This window comes from Camelus bactrianus, chromosome 4, assembly GCF_048773025.1.
Source record: "Camelus bactrianus isolate YW-2024 breed Bactrian camel chromosome 4, ASM4877302v1, whole genome shotgun sequence".
In the NCBI taxonomy this organism is placed as follows: Eukaryota; Metazoa; Chordata; class Mammalia; order Artiodactyla; family Camelidae; genus Camelus; species Camelus bactrianus.
The window spans coordinates 58878457-58898809 of NC_133542.1; the positions used below are offsets into that span (position 1 = coordinate 58878457).

The following is a 20353-nucleotide window of genomic DNA, read 5'->3' on the forward strand; positions in this document are numbered from 1 at the left end:
AGAAGGAGGTCACCACTGTTTTTTTTTTTTTTTTTCTGTTTTTCTCAAATCATTCTCGGACATGTGAGTGGAAAGGGTAATGTTTATTAAAGACACATTGCAGCGTTCCAAGATTGTAAGTTGTAGAAGCGATGTTTGCATTTTACATAAACCAGTTTTGGTATCACACAGGTGAATATGTTTTTAGGTGTTGACTTTGTTAGGTTTACTACTTATTTAAAACAAAGTCACGACACTGTCCATTTAAAAATTTCTTTGTGGTTGAATTAGGATGAACCTGACAGAGAAGTCTTGCTATTGATTTATTCACGAATCAAGGAAACTTCATTCATCTATAGGTTTATGCTGTTGCAGCGAATGGATAAAAAGAATCTGTTCATCATGAGAAACTATGTTGCTAGTAGCAGAATGGATAAACTTTATTTGTACCTCTGTTTCCAAATCAAGGAAGTATACTATATAGAATAATTTAGAACTGTTACATTGGAGAGGTTAGAGTGGTGGTGTTGGTTTGAAGCAGGTGCATCTGAGTAGGAAAAAAATGGAGCTTTTAGAGTCAGCCAAGGGAGTCCTAATACAATCACTTACTGGCTGGGAAGTCACTTACCTGCCCTGAAACTCTGTTATCCTGTCAACAAAATGGGAACTATAGTAGTACTTAACTCATAAGGTTGTTCTGATAACTTAATGAGATTATGCATATAAGCTCCCAAAGGTGTTCTCGTAGCTTATATGAACAGCATATTTTAGATGACTGCAAAGAAGATTCCTTGCCGGTTTTTGATAGGTACTGGTGGTAGGCATGGATGCATCATATGATGTGTTAACACTCAGAAAGTAAAGGATGAAAGAAAGGGAAAATGTACTCTAGAATATAGCAAGGTTGTATAGTGAAGGATTTTTATAAGAATGAACAGACAGAGGAAGAGGGGACAGACCCAGTTCTACAGAAATTCTACATTAATTGTGGAAAAGAAAATCTAGAGTCAACTCTAGGCTTATTTTCTAGAATTCAAGGCTGAATTGTAGATGGCTTTAACAAATAAACAGCCCACAATAAACATTCTTAATAATGTTATATTTACATTACCATTGATCTGATTATTACCATGATTTTATTATGGTAGATATTGTTCACTTCCTCTCCTTTATTTGATTTTCATTTTGCTTAATAAGAGTGAATTACTCTCGGGTCATTCAACATGATGCTAAAAGCAAAAGATACCATTTGTGGGCTATATACGTTCAGAAGAAAGGTTTATTTCAACTGGCAGGAAAACAGAATTCCCAAAGGAGATAGATGAGAGGAACCAGACTTAATCACAAAGCTCATAGTCCATTCATTTACTCATCAAGTATTTATCAAGTGCCCAGCACTGTTCTAGGTACTTATAGCCAAATCCCCTTTGGACAGTTCATTGCATTTCAGGAATTTTTCAGGCTCCTGTTTCTCTACCTCTGCCCCAAGACTAAAAGATACACTTTTAGTATAAAAAGTGTTGTTCTTTGCAATTTCTTATTGCCAGTATATAGGGAAGCTACTGATTTTTGTAATTTTATCACGCGTTTAACCACCGTACTGAATTCCTAACATGGTTTACATCATTTTCCAGTTATTTTCTATTTGGAAATTCAAGAGAATCATATATTTTGCAACTCAGTGTCTCTTTTCAAAAATACGGTGCTGCTATGAACATTGGGGTACATTTTTTCATTTTATTTGCATTGGCCAGAAACTATGGAAATTCTTAAATAGTGAGGGCATTCTTAGCTTGTTCCTTGTTGAAGTGAACATACCAAGTATTTTCTCATTAGATATGTTTGCTGTTGTTTTCTTATCAAGTTAAGAAAGTTTTGGATTTTTTTTTTTTTTTATTCATAGCTTACTAATTAAAATAGGAATGAAATTTGGGTTTTAATAAAATGCTTTCTTAGCATCCATGGAAATGGTCATTTAACTTTTCTGCATTGATCTTTTAATATTAAATAACTTAATACTGAACCTTACTTACATTTATACTTAGGATAAGTCCTACTTAGTCTTAGTTCAGTTTACTAATGTTTTATGTGGAGATTTAGTTTTATTCTTCATTTTCTGTTTATTATATTGTCTTTTTTTCCCTCCATTTCTCCATTTCCTGACTCCAGTGACAATGATCAAATGTGCTTTGTTCAATTTTATTTTCAACTCCCAGTTCTATTTCCTGTTTCTAGTTGACTAATGTTTATAATTATATTTTTCTGCCATAGGCAAGATTTAATTAGTACCTGTAACTGTCTCCAGAGCAAGGAGAGACCTAGGGCTTGCTTTTACTTCCCCTTCTAGGTTTTATTAAAATTACTCTGAATTTGAGTTCCTGATTATGATCAATCTTTAAAAAAAAAAAAATTCCCCTTCTATTTTATGAATTCATTTTGAAACAGTTGAGTCAAACTTCACAGTAACATCAATTGTCCATTAAACTCATGTCTTCTTTCTCAAACAAAGTTTTATTCTGATTTATTTTTCAGTGTGCTGCTTTATGTCTGTGAATAACTTAAGGGAAAAAACAACATCCTGGATGGTGTACATTATGGAGCAGCACCTGAGTGTATATATCATTCTTTTCTTGTCTGAATGGTAACTTGGCTGAGTTTTCCCCTTGAGACATGTCTAGAGATTGCTCCATTGCCTTCTTTTTCACTTTAAAAACATTTAAGAAGGTTCAAGCATTTTTGAGAACTAACTTTTTGGGGTGTAATTTATATAAAATAAGTGTCATGTAAGTGTGTGATTCAGTGAGTTCTGGCAGTTGTATACGACTGTGAAACCACTGTCACAATCAAGTTACAGAACATCACCGACAAAAAATTTCCCCCTGCACCTTTGTGCTCCGTGCTTTCCTCTACCGTTGGCCTAGGAACCACTGATCTGCTTTCTGTCACTATATTTGTTTGGATTTTCTAGAATTTTGTGTAACTGGAATCATAAACTCTGTATTCTTTTGTGTCTAGCTTCTTTCACTCAACATGATGACCTTTATCCATATTGTTGCTACATCCATAGTTTGTTCTGCTTTTATTATTTTTATTACTGAATAGCTTTCCATTGAATGAATATATTGCCATTTGTCCATTCACTCATTAAATGAACATGTAAGTTGTTTTCAGCTTTGGGCTATTACAAATGAAACTGCTTCGTTGAAAAAAAACAAGGGCAAACTAAACTTAAAGCAAGCAGAAGGAAGGAAATAAAGATTTGAGTAGAAATTAATGGAATAGAGGATAGAAAAACAACAGAGAAATTTAACGGAACCAGAAGTTGGTTCCTTGCAAAAAAAAAAAAAAAAAAAAACCAACAAAATTGACCTCTGGCTGAATTGAGCAAGAAAAAGAGAAGATCTGAATTACTAAAATCAGAAATGAAAAAGTAGACATTACTGACCTCACAGAAATAAAAAAGGATTATAAAGGAATACTGCCAACAATTCTCTGCCAGTGAACTGTATGGCATAGATGAAATGGACAAATTCTTAGACACAAATGAAGCTGCTATGAACATTCATGTACAAGTCTTTGGTTGACATGTCATTTCTCTTGGGTAAATACCTAGTCGTGGAGTTGCAGCGTACGAGGGTTCCCGTGGCTCCACATCTCTGCCCGGACTTGGCATTGTTTGCCCAATTCTACTGCATGGTAGTAGCATCTCATTGTGGTTTTAATTTGCTTTTTTGTGATTATTAATGATGTTGAACCTACTACTTTCACATGCTAATTGGCCATTTGTATATCTTTTGTGAAGTATCTTCAAATCTTTGGCCTATTTTTATCAGGTTATTTTGCTTATTTTGGGGATATTTATGTATCTGTGTTGAATATAATATATACTGAATTATTTACATATTCTTTTTTGAAAAATCATTTTATTGAGGTATGACTGACATACAAAAAGCTGTACATATTTAATATACACAACTTGATGAGTTTGGAGGTGTGTATATCATGACACTATCACAAAAATCTATGCCATGAACATATCTACACCTCCAAAAGTTTCCTCCCACCTTATCATCATCATCATCATCATCATCATTATCATTATTATTAGTGATAAGATCTACCCTCTTAGCAAATTTTTAAGTATATAATAGTGTTGTTAACTATGGGCACTATGCTATACATTAGATCTCTAGGACTTACTCATCTTGCAAAATTGAAACTTTGTACCCTTTGACTGTTACCTCCCCATCTTCCCTTTTCCCGGTCTCTGGCAATCACCATTTCACTCTTTGCTTCTATGAAATATATGTGGTATCATAAAATATTTGTCTTTCTGTACCTGACTGATTTCACTTAGCATAATGTTCTCCAGGGTTCATCCATCTTGTTGCAAATGGCAGAATTCTCTATTTTAAGGCTGAATAACATTCCATTGTATGCATATACCAGATATATTCTTTTAAGAGTTTTTTATATATTCTGGATACAAGTGCTTATGAGATATATGTTTTGTATTTTCTCCCATTTCGTGGCTTTTTTTTTTTTTACTTTAAATTTGTGTGTGTGTGTGTGTGTGTGTGTGTGAGAGAGAGAGAGAGACATTGAATTTCTGTGTGTGTGATGTAGCGTATGCATTCACATGGCACAAAATTCAGGAGATACACAATTTTATCCGGGCGCATCATTTCCCTTCCTTTGGCAGCAGGTTTCCCTCCCCAGAAGCAACCAGTGTTGATGGTTTCTGGAGAAACTTTCTAGAGATAGATGTTATGCATACATATGAAAGTGCTTACATGTAATCCTTGTAAAACTCAAATGGTAGCCTACCTTACACAGAGATCTGTGCCTTGTTGTGCACTTGGCCATGGATCGTGGAGACTGTTCCATGTGGGACATAAAGCTCCTCCCCCCCCCTTCCCTGTCCTCCCTTCCTTCCCCTTTAATGACCCCATAGGATCCTTTGTTTCAGTTAGGTCCGCGCTTAGAATCCCAGGTGAGAAGTCTGTGCCAGTCATCCTTTTCCTTCTTTACCTCATCTTCCACATAGCCCTAGATTTGTCTTCTTAAATTTAGAAATCTACCAGCCTGCTGGTATTTAGGTACATAATTTTCTTAGGAATTTCTACTTGAAACCCTTTCAGTTTTACCACTTTGTCTACATCCTTTCCATTCTTCATCCTCTGTTTGAGGAGAAAGGACTTGTGGATATTTGGATTTTAGTCTGTCCTTTTTGGGTCTTCACTTTTTCTCGGCTCATTTTATCACATTATATTTTCATTCTTTATGCTGGGAGAATTCCTTGATTTGATCTTCTGAATGATGGGTTTATTTTTTATTTCATTCCATTCTGCTCTTTCAACTTTTCTATTTAGTTTAAATCTAGTCTCACTTAGATTTGTTTTAGCAAATACACCCTTGGACTTGCTCTCAGAATGTGATGTCCTGGCTGATGATGCAGGCTTAGGGCAGGAGCTGACCACCTTTAGATGGGCGCACTGAGTTTCTAGTCTGCACTTGTGGGACTCTGCTGCTTCTCCCTTCTTGTGGAGGCACATGCTGTTGTCCCCAGTAATCAGATTTGCTTGTGGGCCACCTCCGGAAAGTGTATTTGTGTGGCCATGCATATCTACGTTTGCATGTAATCATGTACGTATGTGTACATAAGCAGCGCACAAAGACTGTGCAGTCAGCCTTTGCCTGACTGCGGCGGTTGGGTTGGGATGAGATTCCCTAAGAAGAGGATGGGGAATAGATCCTTGGAATTGCTCTTGGGCAGGCTTCCTGTCAGAGCTGAAAACAGGACAATAGGCTGGATGGACCCTTACTTGAGGAAGTGGGAAAGGAGTTGCCCTGCAGATGGAGAATTTCACAGCTGGTCCAAAAATACCCTTCCTCTTTTCTTTCTTCAAGTTTTGCTCGAAACTCAGCACCCCACAGTGCTTTCATCACCCACACCTGCCTGCCAGCTCAGTGCTTGCTTCTGCTCCCTGTCACTCTCACATCTGAATTCGGGGTTTTCTCAAACCCTTCTCCTATCCAAGCATTTCCCACCAAGGCCCATTTAGGTTTTGGTGTCTCAACTCTGGCTAAATTTGATTTTTCTGTACATTTCATCCTGTATCACATCTCTTCCAGAAATTCTACAGAAGAAAAAATTTTTTTGATTGATGGTATCTATTTCCATTTTTTGGATTTTAAAAGTAGATTTATTCTTATTTTTATATTTCTTTAGATACTTCTGTGGAATTTGGAGGGACACCAGAGGCAAGGCCAGGGCTCAGCCTATGCCCACTGTGGACTGGACATTTCATTATTTTTCACTGGCAGGGATGTAGTGGCCTCTATAACCAATTTCTCTCTTTGTTCCCCTTCCACATAATTTTAATAATAGCAGCAGCTATTAAATCAGGTGTTTGCTATGTGCCATGTATCATGTCAGAGCTGATTTCATTGTTCTTTCACTTTGTCCCCTCTGGGTACCAGGTGGACGTTGTTGTGGTTATGCACTGCTGCTTAAAAAAACCACCCCCAAATGAAGGTTAAAACACAAATTTATTCTTCTCTTTCATGGCTCTGTGAGTTGCCTGGTCTCAGCTATGTGGTTCCTGCTTGGAGTCTCTCATGTGGCCCTATGGCTGGGGCTGCTGGCGGGATTGGTTCCTGGAGGATGCATGCCAAGAGACAGGAGGTGGGAGATGCTGGGCCCAGCATCACTTCTGCCATATGCTTTTGGTCATAGGGCCCACCCATATTCCACGGGGTGGATTGATAGACTCCATCTCATGATGGGGAAGCAGTGAGGGCGCGTTGCAGGTATGCACGTGGGATGGGAGAAACTGCTATGGCCATCCTTTAAGATGAATGGACTGACACAGACACTGTGCTGCAGATACAAAGACGACCGATCCCAGGTCCAGAGATCCTCCCACCTTGTGGTGCAGGGGCAGAGGCAGGTAGATAGACAGGCCATAAAAGCACAGATGGTAAGTGTTTTGAGAGGGCTGGGCACAGGGGTGTGATGAGAGCACCCTGGGGGACATTTAACCCAGACTGGGCAAGTGCTGGTGTGGATGGGGAGGTGGGTTGAGTAAGAAGGCACCTTAATGGGGTATCTTTGGAGCTGAGTCTTGAAGAACAAGGGGACATCAGCTATGTGAACAAGGAGGAAGAAGGCATCCCAGGGAGAGGAAACATCCTCTCTGAGATGTGATGGGGTGTGTAAAAGTTCATGGCACTTGGGGGAATTGCTGGCAGACTGAGGGCTGGCAGGTAATTGGGTGCTGCTGGCACAGGTGATGGGAGGTGAAACTATAGCAAAGGGAGGTATGTTCTACCTTCAGATTCTGTGAATGCTTGGCCTGGCCTGTGAGGGCCCTCGGTTGGTTCTGTATGCAGAGTATATTATGGGTGATGGATGGGCTGCCTGAGGGGCGTGGTGCAAGAGCATGTCTCATCAGCTGCACTGCGGGGGCCCTTCCCTGGATCCTCTCCATTCTCCATCATTCAGTTCCCCTCTGTTACTTACGCTGTTCTCTTCTTAGCCTGTAGCTTAAGTGAGCATGTAGATAAGGATGATGTTCGATGTCGAAGGATGAGGGCAGGCAAGGGAAAAGGAGGTTGGGAGCTAGAGATGGAGAACTTAGGCACTTGGGTGAGCATTTCAGATTCTCTCTTATTTGATGGACCCTCTCAACTTGTGAGGAGCAGACCTGGGATAAGGTAACTTGTCACTGTACCCCCAGTGCCTTCAGACACATGCTTATCTCCAGGTTGTATGTCCAGGATGAAGATCCTGGCTTAGGGCGGAAACTAACCGCCTTTGGACGGGAGTGCACTGACTCTGGTCTGCACGTGTGGGGCTCTGCTGCTTCCCCCTTCTTGGGGAGGCACATGCTGTTCCCCCAGGCAAGGAGACTTGTTCTTCTGTCACCTGGGCTGCGTGTTTGGGTGTTCACAAGCAGCCAGACTTGGGACTAGGAGGCATATCTCATCATAGCCCCAAACTCCTTTGGTTAAAAAGAGGAGTTTCTGAAAAGAGTTCTGGAGATTGATTGCCCAGCAGTGTGAATCCACTTAACACTTCTGAACTGTACACTTATAAATGGCTAAGATGCTAAGTTTTATGTTATGTGTATTTTACTGCAGTTTAAAGAAAAAAGAGAAAGAGAAGGTTGTAATCCTTACTTGGCACAGCCTAAGGAAATCATCCTGGAGTCCTGAAAAAACTTGATGTGTGAGTTCACTGATGGTGGCTGGAAGGAGATCTCTAAGCAGTTACTTGCACTTTTGGAAGCTGCAAGTTTTGGGGTGTTTTGCACACTTAAACCCAAGAAGAACAGGTTTCCTGCCTTCTCTTTGTGGACTCCTCCCTTGGTGTAGTAACACCATTGTGCATAGAATTCCTTACACCGGGTTTCAGCACAGCATTTGGCTGACTGCCGTTTGTGCCTTTTGCTTCCTTGGGTGATTTTGAGGACTGTCTGCTTTCCTGGGGCTTGAATTTCATACTAAGATGCAAATCATGGGGTATAAATACTACCATCTGCTGTTAGTCACAACTGAGAGAGGAAAAGCACTTGGGTCATTGAAGACAAATGCATGCAGGTCATGCCTCTTGCATCTTTGTTCTTGGCATAGGCACTGATGACAGTTAGGCACGGCTGAAGACTGGAGAAGGGGACACCAGTTCTATCACGAACATTTTCTCAAAGCTAATAAAAGTAGTTCAACCAGTCACAGGGTCACCGGACCATAGTATTGTCACCCAGCCCACCATCTCTCTTCTTGTTTACAGAGTCCTTCCTTGCTCTTCTGGCTCTGAGCAGAGCTTTGAAAAAGCCATTGTATTTTGTTGTCTTAAATATGTTTTTCGTGCGGGATGGTAGAAATAGCATGGCTTTAGAACAGAGGCAATCTTTTTAATCTTTACTAACTTGATGGGAGAAACGGTATCTTGTTTTCACTTTCATTTTGTTATTTACCATTGAGTTTGAACAGTTATTATTTATGGGCTATATTTACTGTATTTGTCCATTTTTGTATCAGATTTTGTCTCTCTTTAACATTGATTTTCATGCAGCAACATGGGTGTCCCTGGAGAATGTCATTCTAAGTGAAGTAAGCCAGAAAGAGAAAGAAAAATACCATATGAGATTGCTCATATGTAGAATCTAAAAAAAAAAAAAAAAAAAAAAAGAAAATGAACATAGATAAAAAACAGAAACAGACTCATAGACATAGAATACAAACTCGTGGTTGCCAAGGAGGTGGGGGGTAGAAAGGGACAGACTGGGATTTCAAAATTTGTAGATACTGACAGGCATATGCAGAATAGATAAACAAGATCATATTGTATAGCACAGGGAAATATATACAAGATCTTGTGGTAGCTCACAGTGAAAAAAAATGTGACAATGAATATATGTACGTTCACGTATAACTGAAAAATTATGCTCTTCACTGGAATTTGACACAACATTGTAAAATGACTATAACTCAATAAAAAATGTTAAAAAAATCATAGAAGCAAAGAAATTAAAAGGTTAAATATAAGGGTTAAAAAGTGAAAAAAAAAAGAAAAAAATTGATTTTCAAAACCCTTAATACGTTAAAGCAAACAACCTAGGGTCATATATGTTCACGTCCTTTTCCCAGTTTGCTGCTTATCTTTTCACTTTTATTAATTGTTTTCTTGACACAGAGACAAAAATTATTAACTCCATTATTCTTCCTTTATAAATTCTGATTTTGGTTTTGGGTTTAGAAAGTTTTCTCAAACGCAGGATTTTATATACTATTCATCTAAATTAGAAATCAGCAAACAAAGGCCAAGAGGCCAAATCTGGCCAGCTACCTTGTTTTTGAACAATTGGTGAGTTGACAATTATTTTTATTTTTTTTTACTTTTTATTTTGAAATAATTACAGATTCACAGGAAGTTACCAGAAGTGTGTATGAGAAGGTCCCAGGTGCCCCTTACCCAGTTTCCTCCAATGGCAACATCTTGCCTAATGGTACTGGCAGGTTGCATTGGTACAAATTGGTATTGGTACAATCCCAGAGCTCCTTCCGATCTCACCAGTTTTATATGTGCATACTTGTGTGCACACACGTGTGTAGTTGGTTCTGTGCAGTTCTGCCGCGTGTGCAGGTTTCTGTCACCAGCGCCACTGTGGTCAACATAGACTGTCCCACTACAGCAGGGCTCCCCCTGCTGCGTTTTCAGAGCCGCACCCACTCCATCCCCAGCCCCAACCCTGATACCCTCGGTCCTGAGAGTTTTTAAATGGCATTTTTAAATGGCTGGGGGAAAAAAAGATTTCTGTTGCATGACACATAAAAATTAGTGAATTTCAGACTTCTGTGTCCATAACTAAAGTTTTATTGGAATGTAGCCACAGCCATTTGGCTGCCCACGGTCTGAGGCTGCTTCTGCACTACAACAGCAGACTTGAGTTGTTGCAACAGACACTGTATGGCCTGAAAAGCTGGAAATATTTACTATCTGGTCCTTTACCGAGAAAGCTTGCCAACCTCTGATGTAAATCATCATCTAATCTTTTTTTTTAATCTTGCATTTAATTTTTTTAATTGAGGTATAGTTGATATATCGCATTTAATTCTTTACACTACCTGATATTAATTTTTGCATTTGGCATGAAAAGAAGAATGTAACTTAAATTGTTTCCTAGTTGGTTAACCAAATTCTCCATCAGCATTTATTGACTATTCTCTCCTCACTGTTTGACGTCCCACAGTTACCGTATACTAAAATCTCAGGTCCATTCCACGTCGATTTAGAGAATGACAGGGTGCATCATCAGATTATTCGGGCAGAATGTGTATCACCCAGGAGTTCTCTGGGGATGAGAAGCCCTGTCCACCTGCACTAACACTTGGTCTTCAAGCCAGGTGTGCCCACGCACTAAGGTGTCTGACCACTCAGGTTTATTTCTATGTGCAGACACTATGGTGTGGTCTAACTTTATTTTTCTGGAATCCATGGGGGATTGCTGATGGCCAGATGGAGCTGTTTCTTAATGGTCCTTTACATCAGATCTTCTCCAAAGTGGGCTGGCTCTTAAAAATCCTTTGAGAGGCGAGGTGTTTGGTTTATTTCTCTGACACTGGTGGATCAGGAGTTTAATTGTGAAGGATCGCCCACAACCAGGCCCTGCTGCAGGCACAAAGGTGAACGTGGTGGTGAATGGTGGGGAGGGTTGTCTCTGTCAGGTAGGTGCCTGTTCCACGAACTCTCCTGTGACACGGGGGCAGGTGATGGACAGCTACCAGCCTCTGCTCCGGACTCTCAGGGCCAGGCTCCAGTTGTGCCTGTGCGTGTGACTGGCTCAGTGACCTTGGGCCTGTCCTGTAAACCCACCCTGGGCCTGTTATCTTGGTAGGAAAACAGATAATAAGGCTCACTTCCCATCCTCATCCTTGAGTTTTTTAAGAGTTAATTGAGACACAGTATGTCAAGCTTACACTGTGCTTAGCAGAGAGTATGAGCTTAAAATATTTAATTTCTTTACTCTCCCTCGACTTAGAGGTGTATGCGTATTATTGTTGTGAGAAGTATGGATTTTTGTCTCCAAGTCCTGTAATATTTCTTATCCCCAAGAGTTTGCTTTCTGTTTTGGAATTTTGTTGTGTCTTTGAGTCACTCCATAGTCCAGGCTCCTAGGGCGCTTAGCTGGCCACCATTTACTCTCTGCCAAAGGTGGGTTCAGATGATCAAGAGAACCCTCTGGCCAGGTGTTGGAAACAGGCAGTGGTGACAGCCTGTGGGCTGTTTGTTTGTTCATCTGGCCTCCTCCAAAGGATGGTGGTGCAAGATTCCCTGTGTGTGAGTTCTGCGGTGAGGGTTGCTGGCATGTGACAGTGGAAAAATGACTTGAGTCAGGTGTCCCTGAAGCAGGTGACTGAAGGTGAGGGGGCGGAGTCTACTCTGGGAGGCAGATCCCACGGGGGCAAGAATGTCAAGTACCTGGTGACCCTGATGTCAGCCTTTGCTGAACACAGTCATTTTGACAGGACTTGCCCCTCTGTCCCAAGAATGGGCCCCTTGGGTTTAAGACAGCACACGGGACTGTTGAACTTATGTTTAGTCGGTTTTGCCAGGACTGCAGCAGTTTCTAACCCTCTGTAATTTACCTCTGTTTGAAACATAATCCCCCTGGTGTGGCCAGACTCTGATTTTTTTTTCTGCTGAGAAAACATTCATCAGAGTATCCCAGGCCATCTGACACTTCTCACCTGTCCTTCCTTCTCCTTGGCGTCTGTCACCTGGCTCAGCTGCCATTCGGAGGGGAAGGTGTGCCTGGACAGTTACAACAGCTCCCTAACTGATCCTGCTCTCCTCTCCTGTTTCTTCCCCTTTTTATTTGATCCGTGTGTTTTTCCTGAAGTCTTTTCATAAAACTTACGTACGATTGCCACTTTCCTGCTGAAAACCTTAGCCACTGCCTGTGGGGTGCACCTCAAGTTCTGAAGCGTGTTATTTGAGCTCCCTCAGAGTCTGAGGTGAATGGGCCCACCCCATTGAGGCCTGACTTCCTGTGGCTTCCTCGGGTGGCTCCCCAGGCAGGTGGCTCCCCTTCTGTCCCCAAGATGATGTCCCCCCAGCTGTGCCTCCCCTGTTTCATTCACCCTGCGGCAGTTTGGCTGACGCTGCGTTTTCACGCCCGGAACGCCCCTCCCTTGCGTTGAGGGGCTCTTCACTGTGTACAGTGGGCTTTTACATCCCCCATACTCTCTGTGCGGCCTGCCCCCCACCCCCAGCCCCGGGCAGGGTGGCTTGCCATTTTCCAGCCCACGCTGGTGACTTTAGGCTGTTTTCTCACTGGCCTTGTGCCGTCTTACAAAGCCCGGTCCGGCTGCCTCTCTGAAGCCCCCTCGAGGGCAGAGCGCCTCGCGCTTTCCGTAGACTCTGGCACACAGGGTTCTCCTAATCCGTGTGTTCATCTCACTATATCACGTTGCTGTTTGTCCTGGGTCCCCGCCACACCTCATGTCCACCCCAGCACTTGATTCCTCAGGTAAATCCCTTATCGGCAGGCTTTCCCTGCCTCCGGAATAGTACCTGCGCTCAGTGGGAACTCGATGAGTGTTTGTTTGGATGAAGACATGAATGAATAGGTTTTTCTTCCCGTGTCCTCTAATTTGTGGTTTGAGGGTGTACAGTACCATGGTAATTGGGCTAAGTAAATCCCCTGTGTGTTGGAAAACATCTCTCTCTCGGTCTATAGAAGAAATAGAAAATGGTAATTATTTTGTCCCATTCCCTCTGTCATCTCATAGAGATTACTTAAAGACGCTGAAAACATATTTAATTATACATATTATAGGAATGTAATCTTTCAGCTGAATTTTGTCAAACAACAGTCTACCTAGGAGTGGCTTTGAGGAAGGTTAACTCTCCCTTAATCTCTCAGCCTCCGCCCACCACAACAACAACCTCAACTAGAAAATAATAATTATCTTCACTTAGGACAGTTGACATTTCTCTCTGTCATATGTGAAGTGTGAATAAAAGCGTCTTGAGAATTCCTTGCTGTTTATCAATCTCTTGTGCATTGGCTTCAAGACCAGCCTCCATGCCTCCCCATGGAGATGCGTACCTGTGGCTGCAGCTGGTGCCGCCCTGTGGGAACTGCCTCCTTCCCAACTTTGTTTCATCCACATAGTTTATAGGCAAATAAAGTTGCAAGATTTTTGTCCTCGTTCGTTCCTTGACTTCCTTTGTCTGTTTCTGCCCCTCTGCCATCTGTTCCTGGTCTGAAGTCCTTCTACTCTCCCTTATTCCTGGGGCTCGTTTCTGCCTCTGAGCTCAGAACGCCCATGTGAAAGGACCAGACAGAAGTTTAGGGTCTTTTTCTTGCATGTCCTTCCTTCTTGTCTTTTTCCTACTTTTTTTTGTCTAACCAGACAGCCACTTAGTTGTGAAACTCTGTTTGAGCTGTTTTGGTTTGGAACATCTTATTCCTGCTTTTTCTTTCACCTTTCACTGCTTAGACTATGATCCGACTCTTGGTCATTGAGTGTCTTCTTTTCCAATGAATCAGTTCACCATGGAAATAAAAAGAAATCCCTCACATCCAGTCTGAGTCACGTCAATAGAAATGTGGGAATCAGATCTGGAGCAACCAGGCAGCCAGGTGGGTCTCAAGCCTGCAACTCTATCTGCACTTTTGGGGAGGAGGCAGGCACGCTTCCGATTTCTTAAAAAAAAATATGCTGGGGGCAGGCGTGGAGTGGAAGACCATGTCTCCGGCTTTGAAAAGCTCCACAGAAAAAACATCTCTTTTAGCTCCTTTGTGGGAAGATACAGATTCCTGAATCAACACAACGGTGTTTAATGCCACAAAACTAGTATTGAGAGAATCCTGTGCATTTTGTAGGAGGAGGAAAAATGAGGTGAAAACTTGTTTCAAACTAGTGTGACCTATTTGAATATAGTCACATACTTCCTTCTAATTTAACAAATTCTCATCGCAGATTAGTTTTAGGTTTGGGTTGAGGGTTTAAGGACATCCCCACCCCTAAACATAAGGTCTGTGTGTCACAAATCATTGAACACAAAGGTTCTTTACTCGGGGCCAATTTGAATTTGAGGTGGTCATGAAAGTCTAAATATACTTCCACTTCCTTTTCTAATTTAGAGAGACAGTTTAGAATCAGCAGTGCTTAACTTTTTTCCCTCATGGGTGTTTTCTGGACTCTCAAAATGGTAGGTTCTCTCCACAGGAAGGCCCTGATTCACCTGCGCACATGCAAAATCTTGTGCATAACTTTTGGCATTGGATGCCTTTGGATTCCAGAGAAAGAGCTTGTGCTATAAAGGAATGGTGGGCTTCAGGTCATTTTTGGTGGTGGGGGGGGGGGCAGGGTAGGTAATTAGGTTCATTAATTTATTTATTTTTAGAGGAAGCACTAGGGATTAAACCTAGGACCTTGTGCACGCGAAGCACGCGCCCTACCACTTGAGCTATACCCTCCCCACTTCAGGTCATTTTTGAGGGAAGGACACAGTCTTGCTCAAGGTGCAAGACTTTTTTAAGCACAACTGAGTGGTGTGGCTGTAAGCGTGGACTTAACAGTAACCACTTCATGTGCTGTTGGTAGTTGGGTCCTGCCGTGTTCTGTTCCTCACTTGGATGGTTTTTGCCCTTGAAAAGGTTTGGTCTGAGGTTATTAATCAGCAAGTATTTGATAAGCTCTGTGGAGTCTAGGTCCCTGTTCTGGAAACCAGAAGGCTCTTTCCTTTACCTTCCCACAGGCATCTGCCTTGTTCCATCAGACACCGAGAGAGTTCCACATATGTAGCGCTGCGTCAGATGGGAGCACAAAAGCGTGTCAGGTAGGACCAGGTTTGTAAGAAGAACAGATGGTACAGTTAGGAGTACTGGGTGAAGGGTGGGAAAGAACTAACGTACATTAAGGAATTATACTGGGCACATTATGTGTTTTCTTTCATCCTTACCCTCTCCACGTGATAGATGGAGAAACTGGGACTCAGAGAGATTGAATACATTACTCTAGGTCTGGTGAGGAGCAAAGCCAAAATCCAAGCCCAGTAATCTGGACTCTAAGCCCGGATCTTTTTTCCTTCCTTGCCTCTTCTGTTAAAGACCAGAGTGGATGGAGTGGGTTAGGGGTGGGAGAGCACAGAAATGAGACTGCTAACTGAGTGCCCCCAGCAGATTAACTTCATGGTCTTTATGAAACGTCATTTCTCCTCTGTTGATTACCACCCATCATATAATTGTTTTCTCCGTGGGTCTTTTAGAGCTCGTTACCTGCTGTGCGCATCACTCCTTTCATCTGCGTAAGATGCTAGGAGTGTCTGGGTTGTGGTGTACCACAGCCCTGGACAAGAGACCAAAGACCTGGAGCCCTCACATTACCGCCTGGGTGACCTCATGCAACTTCTAGTCCTTTTCTTATAAGTGATACAACCAACTTACATGATCTGAGGGGTTCTCTGCCCTGGACCCTTGTGTAATTTTGGTGCACAACTGTTGGCAAGGAATGCCTAATTTATTATTTAGCTTTCATTTGGCAGAGTGCACCAAGGTGAGCAGAATAGAGAGCAGGTTTTTAGTTAGAGTCATATTCTCTTTGGACGTGTACTTTTGGGGGAGGTTTAATCTGTTTTTAGAAAGCTGTCTGCTTGGGCTTTTGAGCCTCCAGGTCATGCACGTATTTGACAAGCAATAGAGGCAGAACCATTGTGCTGTGGGTCTTAGTTATTATTCAGTTAGGGCCAGGCTTTTGGGAATACCTCTCCTTTATAGGTACTGATTTCTTAGCCTGTAATGTCCATACCAAGCTCCCCACCATCTTGTTTTTCCATTTGGTAAACGTTCTTGTCTTCTTGGGTTGCCCCAGCATCCTTTGTGTGCCTCCTTTATTTTGCATGGACCTCCATTATAACCCGTGTTGTGTCGCATCACAGTTAGAGGTTTTCGTGTCCACGTGCCCAGCCATACTGAGTCACTTAAACTCAGGTGTCACATCCTATTTCATTTGGTAGCTCTGCATCAGGACTTTGGTTAATGTGTAACAGGTGTTTCCCATGTGGTTGAGACGGTGTATCCTCCTTCGAAGGAATGAAAAGGGATCATGTTTAAATTCATCTCAGAGCTGGAGAAAAATCTTTGCTCCCAAGAATCACAAGAATGTCTGGAGGGCTAATTACTAGTCTGGAAATTCATAGAAAAAGCTAGTAGCAGACATTGGAAACTTAGCCAAGGAATGTGGACCTGAGTTCTTTGATTTTGACTTCGTTTGTGATTTTGTCTCAGGTCGTCTTTTGCTTTGGCCAATGGGTGAATTTTACTTGAAAGGAGGTTTTCTGGTAGGAAAGCTGGGGAGACATTTTCATTTTCTAAATGACTTTAATAACCTACAAATAATTAAAGGTGATCTCTTAACCCATGTCTGAAGAAGAAGAGTCTTTCCCTCATAAGAAATGGTCCAGAATCCAAGATGGAAAGAACTAAGACGGTTGAGAGAAGTTGCTAACCTAGAACCTACAGTCAGCTGGGCCTTGGGGACTTGGAGATACTTGTGCAAGCACCCTGGGAGGTTTTGGAGAATATTTGAGATGGTATTCTGGGGCTCAGGTGGTAAGGAGGGAGGACTGAGCTTCCTACCAACAAGCAAGTAGGGTCCCAGAACTTAGGACATAACGGTTAAGATGCATTTGAGTAACTCTACAGGAAAAAAAAAGATAAATCCCTACATCTTGAAATTCCATGTTGTTTATACGTTATTTCCTATCTAGATTTTAAAATGATACAGGCGTTTTAATAATTATATGTATTACTCAGCTTTGCTGTGGTAATAATCAGCCCCCCAAATACAAAGGTTTGCAGCAGCAAACACTGAATTCTAGGTCACATTGTGTGATGGTAGCTGTGGGTCAGTTGCTATGGCTCTTTTCCACAAGCTTTCCATTCTGAACGGGCAGCCTGTATTTGGGACATGCTAGTTTCAGGGCAGAGGAGAGGGCGCATGAGAGCTGATGGAAACACGCAGTGGCTCATAACGTGTGCTCCCATCTGGCGTGGGTCACGTTTGCTCATGTGCCATTGGCCAGAGCGGGTTACACAGCCAAACCGAAAGTCACTGTCGTGGGGCTGCGTCCTCCTGTCGGGAGTCACTTAGCAATAGTAAGCGTGTATAACCTACTCAGAGGTAGGGAGTTAATAATTGCAAATGGTAACACGATCTACCATATGGTTGTGTTCTCTCCTTTTGTCACTGAAGATTATTCGTAAATACTTTCATCAATTCAGATTTATCATTTTAAAATGTTTTAAATACATTTTCCTCCCTATTATGTGTATTACAATTTTAGATTAATTTTCGAAGAAATGAACCTCTTGCCAGAAAGTGATGCAGTGGATGACTGCACGTTTCTTCTTGAAGGATTTCAATGCATGGAGCTCAGTTGTGCACCATTACGTTAACTCAGGTCTCCAGAACGATTTGAATGATGGGGTGGTATTAGGTATCAGATCTTGTTGCTGAATTTAGTAGACATGCCTTCAGCATTTCACATATTGTTTCCTGCTTAAAAAATGTATATTATTGAGATCTAATTCACACACCCTAAAATTTGCCATTTTAAACTATACAGTTGAGTGGTTTTTAGTGTATTCAGTGCGTTGTGCAGCCATCATTACTGGTCTATTTCCAGGCTATTTTGTTCCTCTGAAGAAAAAGAAACCTCATACTTATTAAGTGTTCACTCACTCCCATTTCTCTTTCACTCCCGTCCCTGCAACCGAAAGTCTGCTTTCAATCTCTGTGAATTTGCCTGTTCTGGATACTTCATATAAATGAAATTGTACATGTGACCTTTCTTGTCTGGCTTCCTTCACTTAGAACAATGATTTCAGAGTTCATGGCTGATGTTGTCTGATATATACTCTTTAACATATTTGGGAACTTTCCTTTTATTTCTTAGTTTTAGTTAGAGGTCTTAATGGAATGCCTGATATTTACCAATGAATGGTACCAGTAAGCATTTTGGTAGTAGCAGACATGATTAATTTGACAGTGATTATATGATCAGTTAATGTAATAAATCGCATTAGTAGATTTCCTAATGTTAAATCATTTTTGATTTCCTGGCATATGTTTGACTCAATCCTGGTATACTATTCTTTCTTTAAAAAAAAATTCTTCTAATGTACCATTTGCTGTTAACTTTATTGACAAAGTTTACACTCACAGCTAATTTATTTTTTGGTTCTCCTATTCCTGTATCAGATATAGGTAACCCCTATAACATGATTGGAAAGTTTTCTCATTTTAAAAATGTGTCTTAGAGTGTTTGGATAAAACAGGACTTGCTCCTGAGGTTCGTTACAGCTCAGCTGTGCAACCACTGGGGCTTAGCTTACCTTTCAGTAAAAGTTCTCTGACAACAGTTCTGAGGTTATTTATTTGTTTATATTTTCTACTTGAATTTAATTTCACCTTGGCCATACATTTTCCTGCAAAGCCATCTAACTCATATAGATTTCCAGGTTTATTAGCATAGCTACTCATAGCACATGCTTATAATTTATAATCACACACATAGAGGTAAGATTTAATTGCTTATGGCCTGTTCTTTTTTTTCTTCCTGCTTTCTTTATTGATAGGCTTCCTAAGTTTAAGTTTATGTAATTCATTTTTTAGAATTAAATTTTGATTTTGTTTATAATTTTTACTCTTTTTTTCTTTTTTAATTGAAGTATAGTCAGTTATAGTGTGTCAGTGTTTGGTATACAGCATAATGTCCCAGTCATGTGTATATCTACATATATTTGTTTTCATATTCTTTTTCATTAAGGGTTATTACAAGATACTGAATATAGTTTCCTGTGTTATACAGAATAAATTTGTTTTTTTAAATCTGTTTTTATATATAGTGGTTAACATTTGCAAATCTCAAACTCCCACCCTCTTGCCCCTGTAACCATAAGATCGTTTACTATGTCTGTGAGTCTGTTTCTGTTTTGTAGATGAGTTTATTAGTGTTCTCTTTTTTCTCCTTTCTTTCTTTTTTAAGATTCCACATATGTGATATGATACAGTATTTTTCTTTCTCTTTCTGGCTGACTTCACTTAGAATGATGATCTCCAGGTCCATCCGTGTTGCTGCAAATGGCATTATTTTACTATTTTTTGTGGCTGAGTAGTATTCCATTATATAAATATACCACGGCTTCTTTATCCAGTCATCTGCCAAGGACATTTAGGTTGCTTCCATGTCTCAGCTATTGTATACAGTGTTGCTGTGAACATTAGGGTGCATGTATCTTTTCAAATTAGTGTTCCTTCTGGATATATGCCCAGGAGTGGGATTACTGGATCATATGGTAAGTCTATTTTTAGTTTTTTGAGGAGTCACCATACTTTTCCATTATGACTGCACCAAACTGTATTCCCACCAGCAGTGTAGGAGGGTTCCCTTTTCTCCACACCCTTTCTAGCATTTATCGTTTGTAGACTTTTGAATGATGGCCATTCTGACTGGTGTGAGGTGATACCTCATTAAAGTTTTGATTTGCATTTCTCTGATAATTAGCGATATTAAGCATTTTTTCATGTGTATAACTTTTACTCTTTCTTTTCTGTTTTCAATGTATGCTTTAATTTTTTTATTCCCTCTTTCACTTTCTTTCGACTTTTTTTTTTATAATGGGAGCACAAAGTAGATGTGGACTAAAGTGTTATGTTTCATAGGATAAATCTTCAAATATATATATTTATCTGCTCTTAAGGACTGTGCTGCTTTCCTCGTGTTTTGGTTTTCTTGGGTCTGAATGATGAGTTAATGGAGGCTTGATATATTTTTTGGTTTTCTTTTTTCTGA

At 40.9% G+C, this 20353-nt stretch overlaps 1 protein-coding gene across 2 annotated transcripts in view; it reads left to right on the forward strand.

Annotated features, from left to right (window-relative positions):
* Nucleotides 1–20353, forward strand: part of SNX30 (sorting nexin family member 30) — a 92026-nt gene that overhangs the window by 16057 nt on the left and 55616 nt on the right. Inside the window, exon 2 of one of the 2 annotated variants that reach the window (XM_074362019.1) lies at nt 15257–15337. The exons of the other annotated variant lie outside the window; for it this stretch is intronic. Coding sequence (XP_074218120.1) covers nt 15257–15337 — 81 coding nt within the window. The remainder of the gene's footprint in view (nt 1–15256; nt 15338–20353) is intronic. 2 annotated transcript variants of the gene reach the window in all.